The 19777-nt window shown below is 53.8% G+C and overlaps 1 protein-coding gene across 1 annotated transcript in view; it reads left to right on the top strand.

Moving 5' to 3' along the window:
- The first annotated feature begins 307 nt into the window (after nucleotides 1-307).
- The window catches only part of NECTIN1 (nectin cell adhesion molecule 1), a 65471-nt gene continuing 46001 nt past the window's right edge, over nucleotides 308-19777 (top strand). Inside the window, exon 1 of the mRNA XM_063093512.1 lies at nucleotides 308-424. Within this exon, the coding sequence (XP_062949582.1) occupies nucleotides 346-424 (79 nt within the window). The 5' untranslated portion in view covers nucleotides 308-345. The remainder of the gene's footprint in view (nucleotides 425-19777) is intronic.

The following is a 19777-nucleotide window of genomic DNA, read 5'->3' as shown; positions in this document are numbered from 1 at the left end:
GGCAGCCGGGCAGCCGGGAGTGGGTCCCTCTCCCCAGCCCGGCTCTGCGTGGAAGAAGAGGGCGGGGACCGGCGCGGGGAGGAGAGGAGAGGAGAGCGGAGGAGGCGAAGGGGGCATGACTCGAGCAACTTGCGGCGGGCATCTGTGAGCCGGCGGCGGCCCGGGGCCCGAGTGCGGCCGCGCGGATCCCACCCAGCCCACCCCGCCCCGGCCGACGGCTGCGGCTGACCTGGATCCTCGGAGCGCACGCCGGCCGCCAGTGATCCGCCCTCGTCTTCCGGGCTGGCTTCTGGAGCGCGACGAGCGCTCTCCTCGCCGACCCTCTCACCGGACCCCCGGACCCCGATGGCTCGGATGGGGCTTGCGGGCGCCGCTGGACGCTGGTGGGGACTCGCTCTCGGCTTGACTGCGTTCTTCCTCCCAGGTAAGCGCGTTCACCTCTGGCCCCCTCCCACCCCCCCACCCCCCATCCAGTGCCTCCCCCGAGCTGAGAGCTGGATGGCGGGCACGACTGGGTTGTAGGAAGAGAAAGGAGCCGGAAAAGTTGGGTCACGGCTTGGGCAAGGGGGCTGGGAGGTGGCACGGCGGAGGAGAGGTTGAGTAGCCGAACAGCCTGCCCTGCGGGGAAGCAGTCGGGTGCACGTCTCTATGTAGCAAGAAAGCACTTTCTCCGTTCAGTTCTTCACCAAAGTAATAATATGTAATAGCGTTCTATTTATTTAATAACCAGCTCTCAGCTCGGAAAGCAGTTTGGAAACACTGCATGTTACATAAATGCAAAATAATCACCGTAATCACCATCTCGGGGCATGAGACAACAGCCCCAGGGGGAGGGCGTCATTCTTGGAGCCGGAGGGCTGTGGGTTTGCAGGATGGCGGGGGGGCTTCGTTTATTTCGCTGACTCCTTTGCCAGTCGGTTTTCGGGCGCTCCGGCGCCCTCCCGCCCCACATCGCCCCACAGCGGGCGCGGAGAGCCGGCTCCTGCGGCAGAGGCGGCTCCTGGCTCTCACCTGCGGTTCCTTTCCTGGAGGGTGAGGCCGGGCTGCAGGGGATCGCTGCCTTCGGGCCTTGCGCGGACTGGGCTCCGCCTCGAAACTCCGCTCCCAGGTCGGGGGGTTCTCCCTGGAGAAGGCGACCAGGGTTTCGTGCCATCCAGGTGGCTGCATGACCCACTTTCCCGAGGGTGCCCGCGTGTTCTTCCTCGAGGTGCGAGCTGCCGGCGACCGAGGGGTTAACCCAGCGCCCGACCCTGGGATGGCCCGCGGTGGCCCATTCTGACGGGTGGGGTGGGAGCGGAGGCTGGGGCCAGCCCAGGCATATTGTGCTGGGGAATGAACTGGAAAATGCGTTTAGGAGGCAAATCCGACCGAGTCCCCTCGCCTGGATTTAACCCTTTGTGTCCCTGGGGAAGATGCCCGGCAAGCGGTGCCTGGCAACACGAACACTGGTGGGGGGGGGGGGACGAGGAAAGGGGGTGTTACTCTAGCCCCCTGGGAAAAAAACAGAGTTGACCTCCCGCCCTAGCAAGGTAGGTTGTTTTAGAGGGTGGGGGAGCTTAATTGGAGCACCTGGTCTTTGCCTTGGTGTGAGAGAATAGGGGTTTGGAGTACAGAGAACAGCTCTGCTTGGGGAGAGAATATTAGATCCCCAGCACCTGTGATACAGCAGTTTGTTAGCAAGGGGCCAGCCTGTCTGTCCAGTTGCAGGGCTTGGGTGCACTCCTGGAAGGCAGGAGCCTGGCCTCATTCACTGCTGTGCCCCATCTCCTGCCAGCCAGCTCGCTGCTAGGGCTTCGCAAATCTGGCTTAGTGGTGGATGGCATGGGAAGCAGTTTGTGAAAGCAGGTACGGAGTGCCCCCCACCCTTGCAGCTTGGGGTGCTGCCCTGCTAGAGATGGGAGAAGGGGGGGGACAGTCCCAGGCCCACAGGTGTCACTGCCCACTTCACAGTGGCATAACAGAGCCCCTCCCCCAGAGTGTGGTCTTGGTGAGAGTGAGAGGTCTTCATCATACATTGGACTGCCTAGGAAGTCGGCAGGAGATCCAGAAGCTCAGCCTCTGGGACTTGCCCAACCACCCGGGTTTGGGCTTCTGGGTACTCTTCAATTCTGTATGTCCACATCTGGAACTCAGAGAGAGACCAGCTTTCCTGGAGCCCTGGTTGGTCCAGCACACTAGGGGTTAACCTAATCCAGAGATGCACAGTGGTTAATTCCTTCTTTTGGTGGCTGGAGGCCTGCTGTGCTCCACCCACCCAGGAAATGGGGGCAGGGAGGTGACACTCACCTGACTCAAGGTGGACACTTCCCCCTACCAATAATCCAGATGAGGGGGTGGGATGCAGAGAACAGGAACCACAGCTGAGACAGGCACTTAATAAGTGCTCTGCTATTGATTGTAATTGATGAATGGGTAGCATCAGAGGCAGCCCAAGTTCCCAAACTCACCAAGCTCCTCGACCTGGTGCCTCCGGTTCCGGTGCCTCCTCTGTTTGCTTACTCTGGGGTCCGCTGTGAAGGGAGGCAGGTGGATATGGCTGTTCCCAGCCTGACACTTGGACAGAGCACAGTAGGCCCAGAAGTTGCCAGCCCACACCCCACCTTGCACCACCACTGGCTTCCTCCCAGCTGCCCGCTACTGCTTCTCTCTGGGGACTTGCCAGTCTGATGCTCTTTTCTGGGTTCTCCTGAGCTGTAACAGGGAGTATGGGCATGGAGTGAGGAGAGGAGCCTGCAATGTGTGTGATGGCCCCCAACTTCAAAACATTCCCAATCAGGTTTATTGAAGTGTAAAGACAGAAATACGTTTTGGACAGCAGATTTTACCAGGAAGGGTGGTGAAGCCCCATAAGCCTCTGTTGTCATCTCTGAGATGACAATCTACAGTTCTTCCTGGTTAACTTAAAGGAGAGGGTCAGTGGGGCATGTGGGCTGCATCCCAGAGAAAGGAGGCAGAGAACCTGCCTGAGAAGCAGGTGCGCTGAGCTGGTGTCCCACCTACACCACACCCTCCCTAATTGGCTTCCCCACACCTTTTGTCTGGAAAGAGAACACACACCCCAGGCGTCATGCACACCCTCGGAAGACCTGTCGGGCCACAGCACACCCCTGTCTGCAGCCTGTGCAGAGCTCGCTGTCATGGTGGTTTCCTTTGAAACTCCAATTGTCAGGACTATTGAGTTACCTTCCTCTCTCCCCATTTCTCAGACAGTGGTGTGCTTGGGCTTGCTGGGCAGGGCATTTTGGCAGAACCAATCCTGCTGGCCTGGGGATTGCAGCATGAGTAAACGGCAATCTCCATGATCGTCCGTGAGGCAGCGCTGTGGAGAGGGCTCAAAATCAGACTCAAGGCCTCACAGTCAAGGCTGGAGGGGAGGAGGAGATATGGTAGAGCTTGGGCCCAGCTGCCCTGGCTGAGTGGTCTAGAAGGTACGTCTTGAAGCTGAACTTCCGAGCATGTGGGATAGGGAGCCCCTTGTTGCCTGATGCTGGCTAAGACCAGGGGTGTCGTTAGCTTTGCACAATGAATCCACCTTGGCCACTGCCTGACCACCCCCCCCCCGACCCGTGACCCAATTGTGTGCTGCCAAGATGGTCGCACTGGCCAGAACCCTAGTGCTGACAACTGAGCAAGTGGGCCAGGCTGGAGGGGCAGAGGGTCGGCTCCAGTTGCTGTGTCTGTGATACTGCCATTGTCTAGCAGCTGACTAATGTTCATTGTTCAGCACAAACAGAAAACACCCAAGGGAGGTGTGAATGTGTCTTCGATTTTTCTGATTGTATCTTTCCTGGTTAACCTGGTAAATTGAATGTCTCCTAACTGGAGGAGGGGCAGACGGAGAGGTGTCTGCATATTCACCTGTTTTGCTGATTTTTTTTTCTTTTTATCTTTTCTTTTTTTTTTAACTTTCAACATTAGCCAGCATTCCAGGCTAGAATGGACATTAGCCAGTTGTGGAACTTAGGTAATAATAACATTTCTGACAGTCCGCATATAGTCTTGCCTTTAGTACAAAGAGGGTGCATGCACACATGTGTGCAGTGCTTTGTGTGTTTGCATTGGTGATCCACAATTCACCGTGCACAGGCAGATCTATGGGGACTAGGATTAGTATCTGTGGGTTAGATACTGATGGGACTGGGGCCATAAATATATAATATCAAATGTATGTTCACGTATGACTGATTTCTTACGGCTTTCTGACTAGGATTTTGTGTGGTTCTGAGCTTTGATAACACCTGTGTTTATGTCAGATTGTCAGTGAGAGTGACTTCAGGAGGAGACCCAGGATTTGCCCTTTGCCACCTCCTTCCAGGACATGCTGCCAGGTCCTTGGAGGTATGAGAAGGCTAGATGCTGCTTCCTTTTTCCATTGTGCCCTTGACTTTAGACTTGGGAGATGCCCAAGACCATGATGATACCTGGGGAGACTTTCTTTTCTTATCAGCCTACTGTTGTTCCCTGACAAACAGAGCAGCACTGGAACCTGGTGTTAACTGGGACCCGGCCTGCCCCATGGGTTTTCGTGATCCCTGAATGGCTGGGAGGGGCCAAAGGAGATAGATTTTCAGCTCCTAATTTGGCATCTTTGCTTCCTGCATGGGTATGTGGGAGAAAGAATCATGATGGGGGCAGGGTGAGGTAGCATACTCTGGGCATTTAAAAGGGGGCATGAGTGTCGGCTTTGGTCCTCTACGAGCAGCCCTGCAGAGCCATATGTGTGCCCAGGTCAGCAACATACGTGTGCCTGGAAATAACCCAGGTTCAAGAAGCAGGAAGCAAGAGCCCCTTGTTGGAAATGGAAGTGGGAATGAGGGGCTAGGAGTGAGGGTGAGGGCAGTCCCAGGAACCCAGCACCCTATGCCTAAGCCCAGCTGGAAAATGTTTCCCCCCCATGATGCCCACCCCTCTCCACAGAGACCAGGTCTGCAAAGCCGGCAGCAGATGTTCTGGCTGGGGCAGGAGGTAACTTAAGATCTGAGCAGGGATCACCTTGCAGAGGGAATGCCCTGAGCTAGAGATAATACCCCTTAGTCCAGTTAACCATTTAAGCTCTGGGTTCTCTTGTGCTGTTTGGGGCTGGGAGATGAGGAAAGGGAAGAGAGATAAGCAAACACATAGCATTTGAACACTGACTCATTCCACAAATAGAGATGAACTCAGTGCAACAGGAGAGTCCCAAGAAGGAGACAAAGAAAGACTCTGACAGCAAATTGTAGAATTTTCAGGGCAATAGATAATTCCAGGTTTATCCTGAGCAAGGTTGGAGGGAGGCAATACGTGTATTCTCAGGAGCTCATGGAATCTGTGCCTTTCACAGTCTCCCAACGGAGGGCAGAGCAGCAATGGTCCCAGCCCTAGTCTAGAGGGAGCAACAGATAGCGCAGTTCCTCTCCCTACAACCCTGTGGTTACCTCCGTCTTGGTATAGTGAGGCTGCAGAGTGAGGCCAGCTGCACTGGATTGGAATCCCAGTTCTACCAGTTGCTAACCAAGTGACCTTGGTTAAGTCTTTTTGTAGGCTCAGTTTTCCCATCTGTAAAATGGGTTTTTGTTACTACAGATTTCCAAAGAGGTTTGTGATGAAGAGATTGAAAATAACATATGAAAAGTGCTGAGCACATTGCCAGGAGTGTGACAAACATGCAATAAAGTGGTAACTTCTCCTGTTCCCTCCACCTTTTCTCTGAATGGTCCTGGCCCCTCTGAGTCTGCTAATTGGGCAGTGCCAACTTTGTGTTCCCTTTAGAAAGAGCCACTCAGCTACCTGCCTTCTGCTGACCTCACTTCCCTTGTCTCCAACCAGGAGCTCCTCAGAGAGTGAGTCCCTGCACCCACTTGGAAATGGTGCCTGAGGCCACAGCAGCCCTGGTGGGCTCAGGTGGCATGGCTGGCTGCAGGCACCTACACAGGCCCAGCCCCAGTGGCCGTGTACTGCACTGGCAGCAGGTGCTGTGCAGCCTTTGTTCTGCAGCACGCCGCTACCGAGGCTCTCCCGGCACCCACCTCGCTCCCTGGCTGCAGCCCAGCTAGGCACCATTGCCCATCTGGAGCGCTTGCTGTGGCAGCAGCCCAGGGCTGGCAGAAAGCACACTGGGACTCAGCCCCTGCCTTCCTACAAACTTCCACATTTGAGGGGTGGATGGACAACAGGACCCTCCCTCCAGGAGTCCACTCACCTGGTGAGATAGTACCTCCTGGGGTCACCTCCTTCTCACCCACAGAGAGTCCTTTTAGTTTTTCCTGTTGCAAACTAAATCCTTTTACATTACAGTAATAATGTTTGCAGCACTGTTTACAGTTCATAGTTTCAGCTGATCCTCTCAGTAACGCATGTCATTGGTATTAATATTACTACTCCGTTACAGATGAGGAACGTGAGGCTGAGGTTCAGTAATTTGCTGACCGTCTTGTGCCAGTGTGGCCACATTGGACTCCAGGTATTCTGACTGCAAGTCCAGTAGGTCAGGAAGATGAAATGAACTGGGATGGAAAGACAGAAGTTGAGCCCAGCCACAATAGAATGTGTCCATGAGATGGTCATTTGCTTTGCCAGCCATCACGAGCTTACGCTCTCCTGCCACAATAAGCCAGAGCATGGTGTCTCCCTGTGAGAGGGAGGGATAAGTCGAGGATATAGGTTGGAGGGTGGCCCAGCCAGAGCCGACCACAGAGCCCACGTTGGCACAGGGTATGGGATGCCTAGCAACAGAACAGCTGGGGGGCCAGGGAAAGCGGTATCCTTCTGGACACTGGAGCATCCCCCCAGGGATCTGGGCTGAGACATGGGCAGGGCCCTGATGTGTGAGTGTGGAGCCCCAAGGGTACAGGCAGGCACGAGGGAGGCCAGGGTGTGGGCCTGGCCTAGGGGCAGAGAGAAGGCATTGTAGACTAGATGGGGGAGCAGAGAGAGGAAAGGGGACGAGATTTGCCAGACAGAATCAACTCCCTCTCTTGGGCCACCCCCAACCCCCTCTGCTCTGCACAGACCCCAATTTCATTCCCAGTTTATGAGGAGTCTCATTACCAAGCCACAGACAATAAAACCCGCCTGGCCACTCTGGCCCGGATCTCATTAGAGGACATTAGTTCCGCTGGCTGGTGGCTCCATTGGGACACAGCTGCAGGCGTGGCCCAGGCAGCAAAACAGGCCAGTGTCCGTGGGCACAACCATGTCCCATTGGGAGTCTGAGTTCCATCTATGGGCTTAAATGGAGTCCCTCCTTCCAAAGTCTTGGAATGCATGTTCCCCAAAGCTGGAATCTCAGGGTCCCTCCCTCCCACTTGGACTTTCAGTTCTGTCCCCGCCTGAGGGGAGAAGGACACAGCTCCCTCCAGGGCTGTTCAGAGGAGTCTGCCTTCTCTGGGAGGAGCTAGCTGCAAAGCTCAACAAATCATTCCATGGAGGAGGACCCTTGGGGATGGGGGACACCACACACCCACCCACCCGTGCATCTGGAGGTGCTCTGAGAGATGTGTCCCAGCAGCAGAGATGGGTCTGGAGTCCTTACAGTGGCCTTGGCTTGAATCTTGGCCCATCTTTCCATCCAATAGGCACGGGTAGGGACTTGGGGACCCTGTGGTGGAAGCGCTTAGGTGAGCATTCCTCACCTATAGATGGAGCTTCACCCAAGGCTGAAAGAGCCAGCTGCTACCAAGAGCCAGCTGTAGCCTTGACGGGGGCTTCCTGGTCCCACCCACTCCCTGGAGTTGAGTACCTTGTCCACAGTTGCCATGGTGGGGCCTTGTATTCTATCTTGGGGTTCTTCGCACCAAAGTCGGGCTTCTTTCTTTCTTAGCAGATTCTAGTGCCTGTTGACAGCTACCTCCTCTCTGCCTGAACCCTCCCCTCTCTGCTTTCTCTTCTTCCCCTATAATCTTGCATGCCTGCTGGTCCCCAGAATACCACCATGGCTCTGTGGATGTCACCATGGGAAACAAGACCAGGGCAAACGCAAGCGGGCCCCTTCTCGGTGCCTCAGGCTTGTGGAAGAAAATGAGGGCCAAGCCCAGATCACTGGTTCTCAGCACACCCAGGCTCACTTGGTATGCTCTCATGGGGGGGTCACATGGGTCAGCCCACGCTTTGGCAGGTGAGCTGGTGTTCCCGCCAAATGAGTCAGCAGACATGGGAGCGCCAATCTGTTGAGGCAGACACAAGTCAGCCCTGCTCTGGAGAAAAGGGCACAGGGGCCTGCATTGGCCCCTGGGAGCATCCCTGGAAGGCTCTGCCTGCAGTGTGCCAGGAGTGCAGGTGGGATTGGGGAGGTGGCTGCCCTGAGCTCTGGTCTCTGCACCATAGGTGCCCCCTCCCTCAGTCCTGGTGTCTTGTGGACAAATGCTGTCAGCCCCTAGGACAAGTGTAGTGAAGAAGGTGTCTCTGAGCCAAGCTAGCCCTGCCACCATGTCATGTGGGTCTTACTTTGGGGGAGGGTGGTAGCAAGGTCCTCACTAGTGGGGTGGTTGCCCAGCCCCGGCTCCAGTCTGCCCGCACTGCTTCTTGGATGAATGTACCTAAGGCACACCTGAGAGGGACACTCACAGACCCAGGAGCATTTGGCTGCCCCATGCCTGGCTCATCTCCTGCTGCCCTCCCTCAATTTACCATCTATGCCTTCCCACCCCAGTGCCTTTGCACATGCTATTTCCGCAGTCTCCCTTATTTCCCACAGATACTAAATCTAAATATGAGGTCAAGAGCCATTTCTATCATGAAGCCTTTATGACCTCCCCCCATCCCCAATTGAGGATAACCTTTCTCATCTCAGTGCCCCCCAGCACCTCATCCATGCCACCGTGACACCAAGTACTCTCCATCTTGCTGTATAGTTATTTGGGCCTGAGGTTTATCTTCTCCACAACTGAGAGCTCCATTACTGACAGGGCATGGTTTCCCCTGGGCCTAGCACAGGGCCGGCCACACAGTGGGCCAGTAGTACATGCTGGGTAGATAGATGTTGCTTGTGTGGGCCATTGATGATGATGATGATGATGATAGAAAACTTTTATTGAGAGTTCATGGGTGCCAGGCACCATCGTAAACATCTTAACAGGTAATAACTTACCTAATCTTTGTAACAGCTCATGTAGAAGTTACTCCTATTCTCCCCATTTTTACATATGAAAAAATGAGGCCCAGACAGAGGTTAGGTCCCTTGCCCATGATCACACAGCTAGTAAATGGCAGAGCCAGGATTCAGATCCAGGAAGTCAGTCCCAGTGTCCATGATCATACACTTGGCTAAGCTGCCTCTTCTGGGGGAAGTGGTGGGGGGGTGGGGTGTTACTAAGCCTGGAGGACTCACAAGACCTTGCTTTCAGAATCGCCCACCACCCTTATTACTTATTAGCATCTTAGTACTTACACTTCTGTCCCTTTGATGGTGCCAGGATAACCTGGTGCTGCAGTGTACATCCTGGAGCATTTGCGGAGCTATTAGTGTTGTATCTTCAGAGAGTCTTGGTAGTATTACTGTTATATCCTTTGGATACCTTAGAAGTGTCAGAAGTACAATTCGGGTATAGCCTGCTGGTAACTGTTGTGTCTGGGCAGTATTCGTGTGGCTGTGCTGGAGTTGAATGTCCTGATGTTATCACTGTTTCATCCCCTGAGTCTTTGGGCATCACTGATGCCATTTGGAAGGCCTCCTACCATATTTCACGGTGAGACTAGGGGCAGGTGTAGCTTCTCCGAGAGAATCTGCCTGGAACTGCCCCACCCCACCCCACCCCGCCTGTGAGCGTTCCAAGGCTGGACCCAGATTCTGGGTGGGTCCAGGGCTCAACAAACTGATCCTGTGCTGGAGCTGTCCTAAGCTCGTGGAAGATTTTGGTCTCTCTTGCCTTCACCCAGAGATCCCAAAAGATGGCGAGGGAGAAGCCCCTACTAGGGAGTGTGGGTGGGGAGAGGATTTAAGGTGTTCACCTGTGCTAGTTGCTTTCATCTCCTGGGATGAAAAGGCTGGGCTTCCTCTGCTCCAGGCAGGCTCAGGACAGGGAGCTAGGGACAGAGGCGGTTGATCCTGGGTCCAGGCATCCTCAGACTTGCAGTGGGAGTACAGAACTATCCTAGGAAAGAAAGTCATCGGAGCAGAGAAATCAAAACGCATTCCCTGTGTTGTGACTAAGTACTCGGATTATCTTCTCAAGGGTCACCCAGGGCTGGTGCTCCTCCCAGCACACCCTGACCCTACAGGTCACCATGTGGGCTCAGGCCTCACAGACTCCCTTGCTTAATTAGGAAGGTAACTCGGCTGCAAAACAGTCATCTGATCTGTTTCGACGCCAAAGAGAAATTCCTCCTAGACCTTCTGCTGTTCTAGATTATCCATGCTCCGTTAGCTTAAATTACCACGCGGCCTCTGTGGCCCAGACACAGACCAGAGCTGTGCAATTGGCTCCTGAGGCTGGAATGTGCCCTGCACCCAGGAAGTGTTCGGAAGCAGTAGGAGGAAGGAGAGCTTACAACCCACCTGACTCCCATCCAAACACAAGGATTGCCCAGTGAGCGCAAAGGGACCAGCTCTGCCCAGAGTCTGCCTGGGGCCTGCAGATGCTTGCTTGGGCTCTTGAGCCAAGACACTTTTACTCCCTTCTCCTCTGCCCCCTGGGAGAGGAGATGGGGCCTCCTTTCAGGGTTTTGAATCAATGGCAGAGGCTTTCTGCTGCAGCTCCTGGGTATAAATTGGAGCAGAGGCAGGGCCAGGCATCTCCCTGAGTGTAAATAAGATTGGAGCAGAGCAGTCGCACCGCACTGGATTATTTTATTATGATTGCCCACTTCCCCCGCCCCCTGAACTGTCCTGATCTCATTGGCCTAGATTGTTGCATCTCTCAGAATGATGGATGGGCCACGGCTCCCTTCCCAGGCAGGGTGGCCAGCCCTGCTACCAAGACACCCTCCTACCCTGCCCCTTCCCAGATTTATTCCCTGTGTTTATGGTGCCAAGAGAGTAATCAGTGTCCTGGGCCAGCTGAGCACTCTGATTATCTCCACTGGCTTGATGGATGGGCCTTTGGGGGGACTTATGTGACAGCCTCCTGCTCCCCTGTGCCTGCCTCTGCCCTGGCCACAGCACTCTTCCCACCCCTCCCATGAGTCAGATAATGGGCCAGGGGTCAGTACTGAAGAGGAGGGTGGTGATGATGGGGGAGGGGTGGCTGCTACAGTCTTTGGTGCCCACCTCCAAGTGCTGCTGCAGGGATAGCTGGGAAGGGTCTCTGTGGCCTCCCCTACCCCAAGCTCGGCTAGGAGACACCCATCCCAGGAACTGTCCCCCAGTTACCCTCTCCCGTCCCCTATCACTCCATTGCTCCTGTCCCCTTGGTACTTATGTACACAGCTTGCACTGTAATGATCATCTGTGCTGGTTTATGTGTCTCTTTACAAGTGTGTCTATGTCCTCTGTGTGTGTATATGAGAGGTTTATGGTTTGTGTGTGTACGTGTGCGTGCACGAGTGTGTGTGCACGCCTGCTCCTGATTAGAATCTTATTGCTAGTCTTTCCCACAGAGGTGGGAGCAGAGCCTGGATACTGAGGATGGGGCAGGGGGAGAGGAGAATGGAGGAGAGGTAAGGGGAGGCAGTCAAAGATAATGACTGTTCAAGGCAAGGTCTACACTGCCCCCCAGCCGCCAGCTAGGGAAGAGGAAAGGTCAGTCTCAGATAATTGTTTTGTCTATAGGATCACAGCTAACTTTTTCCCCACCAAATTGACTGAACCGACTGGTTATTTTGGAGCCAAATGGTCTCAGCCTTTTGTGACTTACCTGTGTCAGTGTGTTTATCTGTCTTGTCTTCTCCAAACTTGAGTTCCCTTGACTGTAAAATGGGGGTGACATAATGGGTGGTTTAGAAAAGGTAAATAACACACGTGGTATGGTTAGCACAGGGCATGATCACACCACTGGGCTGTTATTAGCTACTGCTGCCCAGAAACCCCAAGTCTAGGGGAGGGTCCCTTCCCTGAGGCTGGGGAAGCCAGGCCCAGGAGCTCTCCCAGCAGTGTGTGACCCAGAACGCTGTTCAGAGTCCCTCTGGTGGGCTCCTGTGACTTCTCCCGATGGTCAACATGGGCAGGGTATATCAGAGGAGAACTCCCACTCCCAGATGGTTATGTGGGAAGGTGCCTGGTAGCTCTTTGGAGCCATCCTGTGCTCCCCTCTTAAATAAAGGACAGTTGGAAGCAAGAGTTATGTGCAAGATGTAGGATTCTGGATACCTCAAGTGCCCCTTGCAAGCCCTTGTGGGAAGCCCTCTGTCCTGGCTGTGTTAGGTGAGAGGTGGACAGGCCATTCCTGCATTCACTCAATAGCATGAACCCTGAGTGCCTCCTGTGTGGCAGGCATAGAGATGGGAGCTGGGGACACAGCAGCAAACATAACGTCCATTCCAGCGTAGGATAGCATCCACCCTCTGGTTTCCGGCCTCACATAGCAGGCAGGAATGCCTCAGGGCAGAGGCCCACCCGGCTGGGTGGTAAAGGAGTTGGGGCATCAGGGGTCATGTGGCATCCCTGCTTGGACATGAAGGGGCAGGTAGGCTAGGCAGGGGACTGTGTCCTCTGTCACCCTTCATAGGTATACAGATTAAACATGAGCCCACTTGGTCCACTCCCAGACCCTGGTCTGGAAAGAGCCTCCCAGCTGGGCCCATAGCTGAAGTTACCTCCCTGCCATGCAGGGGATGGCAGAGAGGGTACTCAGAGAGTCCTGGAGTTTCAGCATTGGAAGGGAGATCAAATAACATAACACCCATTTGCTTCTTAAAACCCCTTAACCACACCCCTACCTGTTGGTCAATCATCCAGCCTCAGCATGAGTACCTCCAGTGGTGGGGCAATTGCCACCCTCCATGGAAGCCCAGACAACTCTGACTGCCCCAGATTCCCCCTTGCACTGAGCTGAGAACTGTATCCCTGAAGCACCCACCCATTAGTCCTGTGTCTGCCCTGGGAACCCTGTAGCACAACCAGTTTTGCATATGACATGGTCTCACACACGTTGCCATCTCGGGTGTTCTCTTTTGAACCAAGTTGTCTAGCTCCGCAGCAACAATTGTGGTGCTCAGAGTTGAACCAGGCCCAGAAGCCCTCCCAGCAGTTGTGTGACCAGATGTGGGATGACCAGCTCAGGGGTTTAGGATTCCTCAGCCGCCACAACTGTCCGAGATCTAGGAGCGGGCAGAGTGGTTGGCTGTCTTCACACTTCCCCTCCCCCACCTCACCCTTTCCCTATCTTCACCCCTTCCCACCCCTATTTTCCTTTGGATTAATGGTAAATTTCAGTGAAAGATCTGCTTATCTCTAGTGGGAATTAAGGAATTAAGTTGGTGATGGGAGAGAGGGGACGGGAAGAGGGAGCATGTTTCAGCAGATCAGGATGCAGAGGGGACCACGTGAGGGCAGAGAACAGCCAAGAATATGGGGCAAGACCCGCTGCCTGCATCGGTTCACCCTGGAGGTGGACTGGGCTGTGCACCCCACCTGGCTGCGCCTCAGTGGGGATGGATTCGGAGTGCTTTGGAATGGGTGCAGTGACGGGGTGGAGGGAAGTGCATCACAGGGCTCCTGCAGGTGGGGTGATCTCCTGGCAGCCTCTCGTGTCACCTGTTGGTGCTTCATGACATGGCGCAGTGACTCTGTGGCATGTCGTGGCGCTGGGAAGGCAAGCCACAGCATGTGGCAGGGTGGGGCAAACTGCTTTTTGGTGTTAGGATACAGGGGCAAATTCTGCAGTCAGAAGGAAGTCCAAGGGGCTACCAGCCCACGGGCAGTTCATAAGTACCATGCAGGCACTAAAACAACCCCTAGGCAGGCCCTCACTGCACCTTGGAAGGGGCCTTCACCAGAGGGTACTTTGCTTCTTTGGTGAGACTGCCTTAGCCATGCCAGCCACTGGCCAGTTGGATCCCCGTGGCCAGTGGTTGATGGAGATTTTCACCCCTGGAGAGTCTGAGTTTCCCTTTATCCCAAGGTAACTCAGAAGCCTCCTTCCTGAATGTCAGGAGTGGGGGCACTCTGGATTGGCTCCCCAAATTGCCTCCACCCTACCCAGCACCAACTTCCCTTACCCCCAGCCCAGAGGGTGGGTTTTGAGCCCCTTCCCCCGAGTTCCCCAGGCCAGATGCTCCTTGCTACCCTCCCTGGCATCAGACCCCTCGCCAGCAGGAAATGTGGACCCAGCACTGTGGCCCCTAGTGACAATGCCTAGGGGCTTCCCTGGCTGAGCAAGGAGGGGTAAGAAGCCGAGCTGCTCTTGAGAGTGGGGGAGTTTGGAAGTGAAAAGGGGATGGGTCCCAAGGACAGGGCTGCCTTCCAGGTCACCCAGACCAAGCCCAGAGACCTGCCCTGAATTATGGTTTCAATCACTGTCTTTCCTGACAGGGCCAGGACTGGGCGTAGGGGTTGGTATTCAATAGCAGCAGCCACCAGTGTACTGAGAGATAAGAGCAAGGCCAGGCAGGAAACAGTATGGGGGGTGGGGGGTGCTGAATACTGATGAAGGAGAAGCCAGAAATTGGGCCCTCAAGTCCAGGAGTCTAGCCGGTTAATCATTAGTAACACTGGTTAATAAATCATTGGTGGATTTTCCCCCAATTTTAGCTCCCTCCCCCCAACAGTCCTGGAGCTCTTTCTAAGCTCTGCCCTGGGGCCTCAGAAAAGAAGCCTCCACCCCCACCCGTGCCCTGGGCTGCCACCTCCAGGGCAAGAGTCACCCTGTGCCCCTCCCCCCTCCTGGGCCTCCCACAGCTGGTTTCTGGTCTCCAGAGCCAGCCTGGTGTTTAATCTTTAAGAGAGATTAGTGACCTGCTTTCCCCACCCTCCCCCGCAGGCTGTTTGGATGCCCCTAGATATTTCCTGCTGGAAGGGCAGGTCCCCGTGGCCACCCCAGAGACGTCCCCAGGTGCTCTCCTTGGCAGCACCTCCTGCCTCCATCCACTCACTTGGCTGTAGGCTTCCCTAATCGTTTAGGTGAGGTCAGTCAGTCAGTCAACACATGTTCTTTGTATATCTGCTGTGTGCCAGGTACTCTGTTAAGAGAAAATATTTAAGTGAGTCAAATTGAAGTTAAAGGCTTTATTCGGCGGGTGTGCATCAGGGGGCACCTGAAGACTGAGTAACTCCAGGACTGGCGGTTTAGGGTGAGAAGAGGGGGGAAGTGTCCTTGAGGTTTGGCATTTTTCATCTCTAACTGCTGGGGTACTTCTGGTTGGAGGTCATCCAGGTTTCCGGGGATCCTTGGTGTAATCCCATCCTGATGGCTGTCAGAACGGTTCTTTCTAGAGCTGTTTTTGTAAGCCTTGTGGTCAGGGGAGAGCGAGAGGGCAAAGAAAGGGGGAAAGGAGGCAAGGGGTCAGGGGAGGGGGGCCTCTTGTCTGCTCTAACGCTCTGCATGTGCTGGAGCTGAAAGCACAGGAGGATCCTCAATGCAGGTGTGGTCCTTGCTCCCTGGGGAGATGGACAAAGCATCCTGGGAGTTACTTAAGTGATTAAAGTATGCAAGGGACTGTGTTTGAGACACAGAGCGCCTGACCTGGGGCAGTGACCTTGGTATTGAGACCTGGAGGCTGAGGAGGAGTGGGCTGGAGAGTGACCAGGACAGCCCAGGGGAGGCCCAGACCTGGGTACAGGTAGAAGACCAGCCTGTGGATGGGGGCACGGTATAGGGACTGGGAAGGCCATGGGGAGGATTTGGGACTTAGGAGAACAATCCCCCAACCTATTCTCTCTGATTTCAGCCTGACCTGTGTGCAGTCCAAGCCCAACATGTCCAAAGCCACCCTCACCTTCTTCTTCCCAAGACACAGCCCTCCCTGGGCTCTTCCCATTTCTGTGATTGGAACCACAGTTCTGCCACTCACTGGAGCTATGGCTCCTTCTCCTTCATCCCCTGCATCTGATTTGTTGTCAGTTCTTTTTATCATTCCATTTCGGCGAGAACTCTCCCCAGTACCACCACCACCAACCTCTGAGCTCTGGTACTGTTAGCTTTCCCAGATGTCTCTCCCTGTTGCTAGGTAGCCTGCACACCACTGACAGAGCAAAGACAAGTTTGAGCGTGTCACTGTACTGCTCCAAAGCCCTCATGGGCTCCCTAGTGCTGCTGACTTAAGTACAGACTCTATGATCTGGGCCAGGGCTTTCCAACCTCAGCACTACTGATGTTTGTGGGCAGGTAATTCTTTGCTGTGTGACTGCCCTGTGCATTATAGGGTGTTTAGCAGCATCCCTGGCCTCTACCCAATAGATATCAGTGGCATCCTCACCCTGCCTTGCAATGTGACAATAAAAAATGTCTTCAGATATTGCTAAATGTCCTGGGGGGGGCAAGGGTACCCCCAGTTGATAACCACTGGTCTAGGTTTTCACTACAACCCAACCTACCTTTCCAAAGATACCTCCCACAACCTTACATGGACATATTCTAGGTTCCAGCCAAAATTAACCACTCCCAGGTCCTCCAGTGCACTCCTGCCCCTGGGCCTTGGCTCCTGCTGATGGCTAAGCTGTGGCTAAGCTTGAGCCTTAGTACACTCACCTGTGTAATACCTGGTCTCCCAGTGGCCCCTTCCCATGAACCGTCCCCTCTGTCCCCTGCTACTGTACTATTCAGTACTTACTTTCTCTCCTCCCCTCATGCTAAACACTGAGCTGTTACCTTAGTACCTTGTACACTGTAGGTGCCCCATAAATGTACAGTAAACTGATGGGAGCTGGCTGGCTTATCAACCATAATAAACTATGAGGTTTGCTTCTCCTGTGCCCTTCTCTTTGTGTTTCTCTTGGCACCCTATCTAACCTCCTAAGCCAAGACAGGAAGACTTCAGATGCTTCCCTTTTCCCTGACACCTCCCATACCCACCTCATTTTGTTTGCAGCAAACAAAATCATCTTTTTTCCATTTGTTCAACATTTGCTAAGGACCAGGGAGCTCTGGTTGGCTGTATGTGAAGTTGTGCGTGGATGTGTGGTTTCACAAGCAGGTGCTCTGTGCTGACACGTTTCTCTGTGTGGGGTGTTCACGTTTGAGTCAGAAATTATCCCATCCACACTAGAATTTGTTCTGGGGTCTTCTCTTTCAAACTGCTCTACACTCCAGACTCCACTCACACTTATCCCCTCTGTGAGCCATGAACTTTCATCCTGTCAAGCCTTTGCTCTTGCTGTCCCCTCTGCTTGGAGGGCTCTACTTCATTGCCTCGTGAACTCCTACTCTACTCATCCTTCAAAGCCCCGTGAAAGCTTACCTCCCCTGGGACATGCCTTCTCTAATTCCCCTCCCCAAATTCATGATTTCTTCCCTGTATTGCCATGGCACTTTGTGACCAATCTTACCATAGCAGTGATCATGTTTTTAGTTAATTTATCCCATGGCCTTGAGGCCATGGATCCCCTTTGTGTGCGTGCATGTGCACAAGCGTGTGTTTATGTCCCTACTTCTAGGCATTTGGTAGATTCTTAATACATGTTTATTAAATAAGTGGGAATAAATTGTCTATTTTGTTTTCCAAAGCATTTTCTTCGTACTGTGTTAAAAGTCTCTCTCTGTGTAATGACTTTGCATAACCTTTTTGCGCTGCTTCCGTGCATTCTTGTGCATGTAAACAAGTATACATACAGAAGTGTTTAATTGCACAAGTGTATACGTGTGTGTGCATGTGTCTCTATTTCAGTGTTCACGTAAATTTAAAGGTGTGTGTCCCCAATGTTGTTCCTCCCCAAACACAGTCCCCAACCTCCACACCCACTGCCTTTGAGAATTGAATGGGTAAGGGTAGGGGTGACTGGGTGGTGACCTCCTCCTGGGCAGTTTTCTCTACCCATCTGCATTCCCCCTCCCAGAATCTCCTTCTGACTCCAGCCTAGGTCTTCTGGAAGTGACCTGGGGTTTCCTGTCCATCCTAAGGTAGCCCAGGGTGTGCAGGCTGGGTTGGGGGGCAGAGCCCTCTCCAACCCAGTCAGATCACACCCCCTTCCCTATCCATCTCTGCCCTGTTTAATTGGAATTTGGCTAGTGGAGACCATCTGTTCTTTTCCGGCCTGTTTCCATGACAACCAAGTGGCTTGAGACTGAGGTTTGTGGTGAGAGAAGTGGCCTGCGGGATGCTGGGAAAAAAACAGCTAGGTCCTCCCCCTCAAATCTGCTCCACCTCGCCCTCTCCTCTCTGCCCTGCCCTTGCCCCCCAAACCCAGCATGAAAACAAAACTTCCCCGCCTGAGAGTTGGGGAGTTCCCCAGCGTCACTCCCCTATCCTGGCCCCCAGACCTGCTCTTTCCCAAGCTCCTTTTGGGCTTTCCTCACACACGGCTCCCTCCCCACTTCCATTCATAAGTACTTGCCACCCTGGAAGACTGAGAGCAGCCCTGCCCTTCTTCTCCTGCACCTGGGAGGGAGGCACCTGGATTGGGGTGCGGGGAGCTCAGAATGAAAGCCTGCAGTTTTGCCTATTCTTCTGAGGCTCGGCACTCCTGCCTCCAACCTCTTTCTTACCCTACCCAGGGATCTTGAATCCCCTCCTCCTGTACAAGCATCAGAAATTCCACTTGTGATGGTTGGTGCGTTTGCCCTCCCCAGCACATATCTGGAGTACCCCAGTTCCCACAGATGACAGGAGGGGTCTTTGGCTTCCCTCCCCCTGGAAATGGTGCCTCTCATAGCCTGGTTACAGACTCTGGCTCTAGAGGGTCGTTCTGGCTTCCTCTGAGCCCCTTCCCCTTCCATGTTCTCCCCCGCCCCTCGTCAGCAGAGTAGGCCCAGCAGGTGCCTAGCGGATAGAAGTGCTCTGGGCATAGCAAAGAAGACACGCCTGCTCTGCTACTGGATGATCCTGTATTCTCAGGAGCTCAGACAGGCCCTGACACATTGGCATGTGAGTGAGGGTGTTTCTCTCTCATTTCTGGACAGACAGTTCTTGTTTCATGGTGTTATTTTCTGCCCTAATTTCTCCATCTATTGCAAAGCCTCTTCGTGCCTGCTCTATTATCAGGGGACCCGCCTGTCTTCAAAAATAAGTGGTGTGGCTTGTCAGGTGACCTGTCTGTCGCTCTGGTCCCAGGCATCACAGGCAGGATTTGCACGATACGTTGGCTACAGGGAAGGTGGGGGTCCTTCCCAGAGGTAGGGGTCCTAGGAGTTCTCCAGAGCCCCATCCCCAACCCCCACCCCAGCAGAATCAGTCCTGGGCGGGGGAGGGAGAAAGATGAGTTTCAGGCCTTAGAAGGCCATTGCTCACAGCAGCGGTGCTGAGCTGGGGACCCCCACGTTTAGAGGTGCTGCAGCCTTGCAGATGTCTCCTAGTGGCCTGCCCGTCTCCAGTCTAGCTCCCCATCAGCAATCTTTCTTCATGTGCCTCCTCCTTCTCTTCTTATTGATACAATTCACATGCCATAAAATTCACCTTCTAAAGGGTACAAGTACAATTCAGTGGCTTTTGGTATATTCACACAGCTGTGCAGCCATCACCACTACCTTATCCAGAATATTCTTATCACCTCGAAAGAAACCCTGTACCCATTAGCAGTCACTCCCCTTTCTTTTCTCCCCCCAGCCCTTGCAACCCCTAATCTACTCTCTGTGTCCATAGATTTGTCTATTCTGGACATTTTATACAAATGGAATCATACTATATGTGGCCTTTTGTGACTGACATATTTCACTTAGCATTCCATGTGCCTCTTTCTAAAGCACCGATGTGACCTTGTTATCACCCAGTTTAAAGAGCATCAGTGGCCCCAGTTACCTACAAGGTAAAGTTCAGACCCTTGTCTGATACAAAG

The sequence above is a fragment of the Cynocephalus volans genome, chromosome 4, assembly GCF_027409185.1.
Source record: "Cynocephalus volans isolate mCynVol1 chromosome 4, mCynVol1.pri, whole genome shotgun sequence".
In the NCBI taxonomy this organism is placed as follows: Eukaryota; Metazoa; Chordata; class Mammalia; order Dermoptera; family Cynocephalidae; genus Cynocephalus; species Cynocephalus volans.
The sequence above is the reverse complement of the archived record's forward strand: the minus strand, read 5'-3'. Positions and strand labels throughout refer to the sequence as shown.